The sequence below is a fragment of the Miscanthus floridulus genome, chromosome 3 (assembly GCF_019320115.1).
Source record: "Miscanthus floridulus cultivar M001 chromosome 3, ASM1932011v1, whole genome shotgun sequence".
In the NCBI taxonomy this organism is placed as follows: Eukaryota; Viridiplantae; Streptophyta; class Magnoliopsida; order Poales; family Poaceae; genus Miscanthus; species Miscanthus floridulus.
The window spans coordinates 150175028-150178674 of record NC_089582.1 but is presented as its reverse complement, the minus strand read 5'-3'; the positions used below and the strand labels follow the sequence as shown (position 1 = coordinate 150178674).

General features: G+C 40.3%; 1 protein-coding gene across 1 annotated transcript; it reads left to right on the top strand.

The window, feature by feature from the left end:
• The first annotated feature begins 734 nt into the window (after positions 1-734).
• Positions 735-2979, top strand: LOC136544703 (uncharacterized). Its single transcript, XM_066536767.1, has 2 exons — positions 735-1368; positions 1751-2979. The coding sequence occupies exons 1-2, from the start codon at positions 735-737 to the stop codon at positions 2977-2979; spliced, it is 1863 nt and encodes a 620-aa protein (XP_066392864.1).
• Positions 2980-3647: the final 668 nt, after the last annotated feature.

Genomic DNA, 3647 nt, shown 5'->3' with positions numbered 1-3647 from the left:
TTTCAAGAGTATGCAGGGCCAAGTTACGATCATTGATGGATTTATTGACCAAGAAAAAATACATTGGAGATGTTGCAGCATATGTGCATGTCACGGAATTTCAAAAAAGAGGCTTGCCCCATGAACACGTCCTATTGATTATGAAATTAGGAAGTAAGCTGATAAACCCTGATGATTATGACAAGGTTATTTGTGCTGAGATACCAGACAAAGACAAGTATCCTGTGTTGCACGGACTTGTGATTAAGCATATGTTGCATGGACCATGTGGAGTCTTGAATAGAAGGTGTCCTTGTATGGTTGATGGAGCATGTCAGTTTCAGTTTCCTCGTCAATTTTGTGATGCAACACGACAGGGGAATGATTCATATCCTTTGTATAGGAGGAGAGACGATGGGCATCGAGTGAAAATAAGAGGGGCTGAGTTAGACAACCGGTGGGTGGTTCCATACAATCCTGGACTCCTTATGAGGTATAATTGCCACATGAACGTTGAAGCATGCGCAAGCATCAAAGCTTGTAAGTACCTGTTTAAATATGTATACAAAGGCCACGACCGTGCTTCATTCTCAGTTGAACCTGCTGGAGTTATCAATGAGATCCATAGGTACCGGGATGCTAGATACATATCACCTCCTGAAGCTGTATACATGATTTTTGGTTTTCATCTTTTTGGAGTATGTCCCTCTGTTTTGTAGCTCCAATTACATCTACCAAACATGCAATCTGTCACTATGGAGGAGTCTGAAAACCTGGAAGATGTCATCAATAAGCCATCTTCCACTATGACTACTCTCACAGAATATTTCAAGATGAATCGTGCTGACAGTTATGCAAGGACATTATTATATAGGGAGTTCCAAGAACATTATCGGTGGATCCCCAAGTGCAAGGTCTGGCAGAGAAGGAAGACCAGGCTAGGACAGATTGGGAGGATTGTGTATGCGCACCTGGCAGAGGGGGAGAGATATTTCTTAAGAGTGCTTCTAAACCATGTAAGAGGTGCAACCTCGTATGAGGATTTAAGAACAGTGAATGGTATCACATACTCTACATTCAGAGAATCATGTGAAAAGAGAGGTCTCGTTGAGACAGATAAGTCCCTTGATGACGCCTTGAGTGATGGTGCCACTTTTCAAATGCCAGCTGCACTACAGAGATTATTTGCAACTATTCTTGTATTTTGTGAGGCCACCAACGTACGCGAGCTATGGGAGAAGCACAAGGATTCATTGTCTAAGGATTATAAAAGAGACAATCCTAACTCAAGTGCTGTCGAGCAAATGGTGTTGAGAGATATTAGAGAAATGATGCAGTCAATGGGCAAGGATATTGGAAAATTTGATCTTCCCAAGCTCAATGATGTAGGTAATTTTCATGCAAACGAAATTCTACTTTTAATAATTGGTTTTTTTCATAGCCTAATTAAAAATGTTGCATCAATGAAAACTGACATTCTATTATTTTCTATCAAAAATAGTTGATTTTTCCAATGACATTATGAGAGAGGTCAAAGAGGAGCTTTCCATACATGTAGACCAAGAAGATTTAGATTTATATAAATCTCTTAACATGGAACAACGAGCAGGATTTGATGAAATCATACATCATGTGTTGAATAACAAGAGCCGAGTGTTCTTCGTTGATGGTCTAGGAGGAACATGAAAAACATTCCTATACAAAGCAATTCTCGCGAGAGTGCGCTCAGAGGGATTAATAGGAATTGCTACTGCAACTTCTGGCATAGCAGCATCAATATTGCCTGGAGGGCGGACAGCACACTCCAAATTGAAAGTCCCAATTACACTGAAGGAGAATAGCACGTGCACCTTTTCAAAGCAGGACGGCCCCGCAGAGTTGCTCCATAGGGCATCCTTGATTATATGGGACGAAGCTGCTATGACAAGGCGTCAAGCGGTTGAGTGTCTTGATAGGTCTCTGCAAGATCTTATGAACTATTCCGTGCCATTTGGGGGTAAGATCATGGTGTTTGGAAGAGATTTTAGACAGGTGCTTCCAGTGGTTCCACGTGGCAATAGAGCACAAGTAACTGATGCGTCATTGCAAAGATCTTATTTATGGGACAGTATAAGGAAGATAAGATTGCCACGTAACATGAGGGCTCAAACTGACCCCTGGTTTTCAAGTTACCTACTTAGAATTGGTAATGGAACTGAAGAAACCATTGGAGAGGATTATGTTCGCCTACCGAAAGATATTGTGATTCCATATACTGGTGATAGTGACGATTCCATAAACAGGCTCATTCAGCATGTTTTCCCATCACTTGAGGAAAATGCCAGATCAGCCAAATATATGAGCACACGTGCCATCCTTTCAACTAAAAATGAGCATGTTGATCAACTGAACTCAAAGATGATTGACATGTTTCCAGGTGAGGAGAAGGTTTATCATAGCTTTGACTCTGTTGATGATGATTCAATAAACAACTACCCAGTTGAGTTTCTGAACTCCATTACTCCAAATGGTCTCCCTCCCCATGTGCTCATATTAAAAACCAACTATCCTATTATCCTACTACGCAATCTTGATCCTAACAATGGCTTGTGCAATGGAACAAGACTAATGGTTAGAGGATTGCAAGATAATGCAATTGATGCAGAAATCACTGGTGGGCAACATCAAGGAAAGAGGGTGTTCATAACTAGGATCCCTATGTCTCCATCCGATGATATTTCACTCCCTTTCAAACTCAAGAGGAAACAATTCCCAATTAGGTTGAGTTTTGCAATGACCATCAACAAAGCGCAAGGGCAAACCATCCCAAATGTTGGGATCTATCTTCCAGAACCTGTGTTCTCACATGGACAACTATATGTTGCATTGTCGAGGGGTGTGTCAAGATCAACGACAAGAGTTTTGGTTAAACCAAAACAGGAATTGGATTCCACAAGGAACTTCACCAATAATATAGTTTTAACCAAGAATATTGTTTATAAAGAAGTCCTCAACTGTTGATTAACGGTGGGTATACTCAAACGATTTTATTTTTGTGAATCACATTTTATTTCATTTTATGGGCATTAATATAAGTTCATTAGTGGTGTGTTAATATAAGTTCATTTTCGAAGAATAATTGATGTTCTAATATATGCATCCATTTGGTTACAGGAATAGGTTCCCATCTAGATTTGGAGCATTGGAGGCTTGGAGCGGATGCAGCCTTCTATATCTCACCATCTTTCTTCAAATATGCATGTGGTTGCCCTGGGTTTCCCTGTGTCCAATGACCGATGTTCTGAAATGCTGCGGACGTGAGTTGCATGTATTATGTTTAGGGTTCCAAACGATACATGGTTCATTGTCTTATAGCTTAACTTTTAGCATTTGGATATATTCAGTTATATCTAATGAATTACCATAAGAAATCGTGCCGTTATTAGAAGAACTGGTTGTGCTAGACACGGTGCAACTACCGTTATATTTCTCATGCTGTTTTTTCTCCTTGATGGATATGTATAAAAATTTGAGTTATGAATTGTGAAAAAAATCATATTAGTATATCCCATGCACAAACAACGTTTGGGCTAATAAGGCCCATTGGCCAACGTGTTATACCTCCAATCGGCTTAGTTACTGTGTACATCAAAGGTACACGCGCTCGCCACCGCCCAGCATCCAATCGA

What these genes read in the sequence shown, in the direction of transcription:
- LOC136544703 (XM_066536767.1), top strand. Translation starts at nt 735, where the DNA reads ATGGAGGAGTCTGAAAACCTGGAAGATGTCATCAATAAGCCATCTTCC. An exon ending in TCCCAAGCTCAATGATGTAG is followed by an intron (nt 1,369 to 1,750) that starts GTAATTTTCATG and finishes CTGGCATAGCAG; the next exon opens with CATCAATATTGCCTGGAGGG.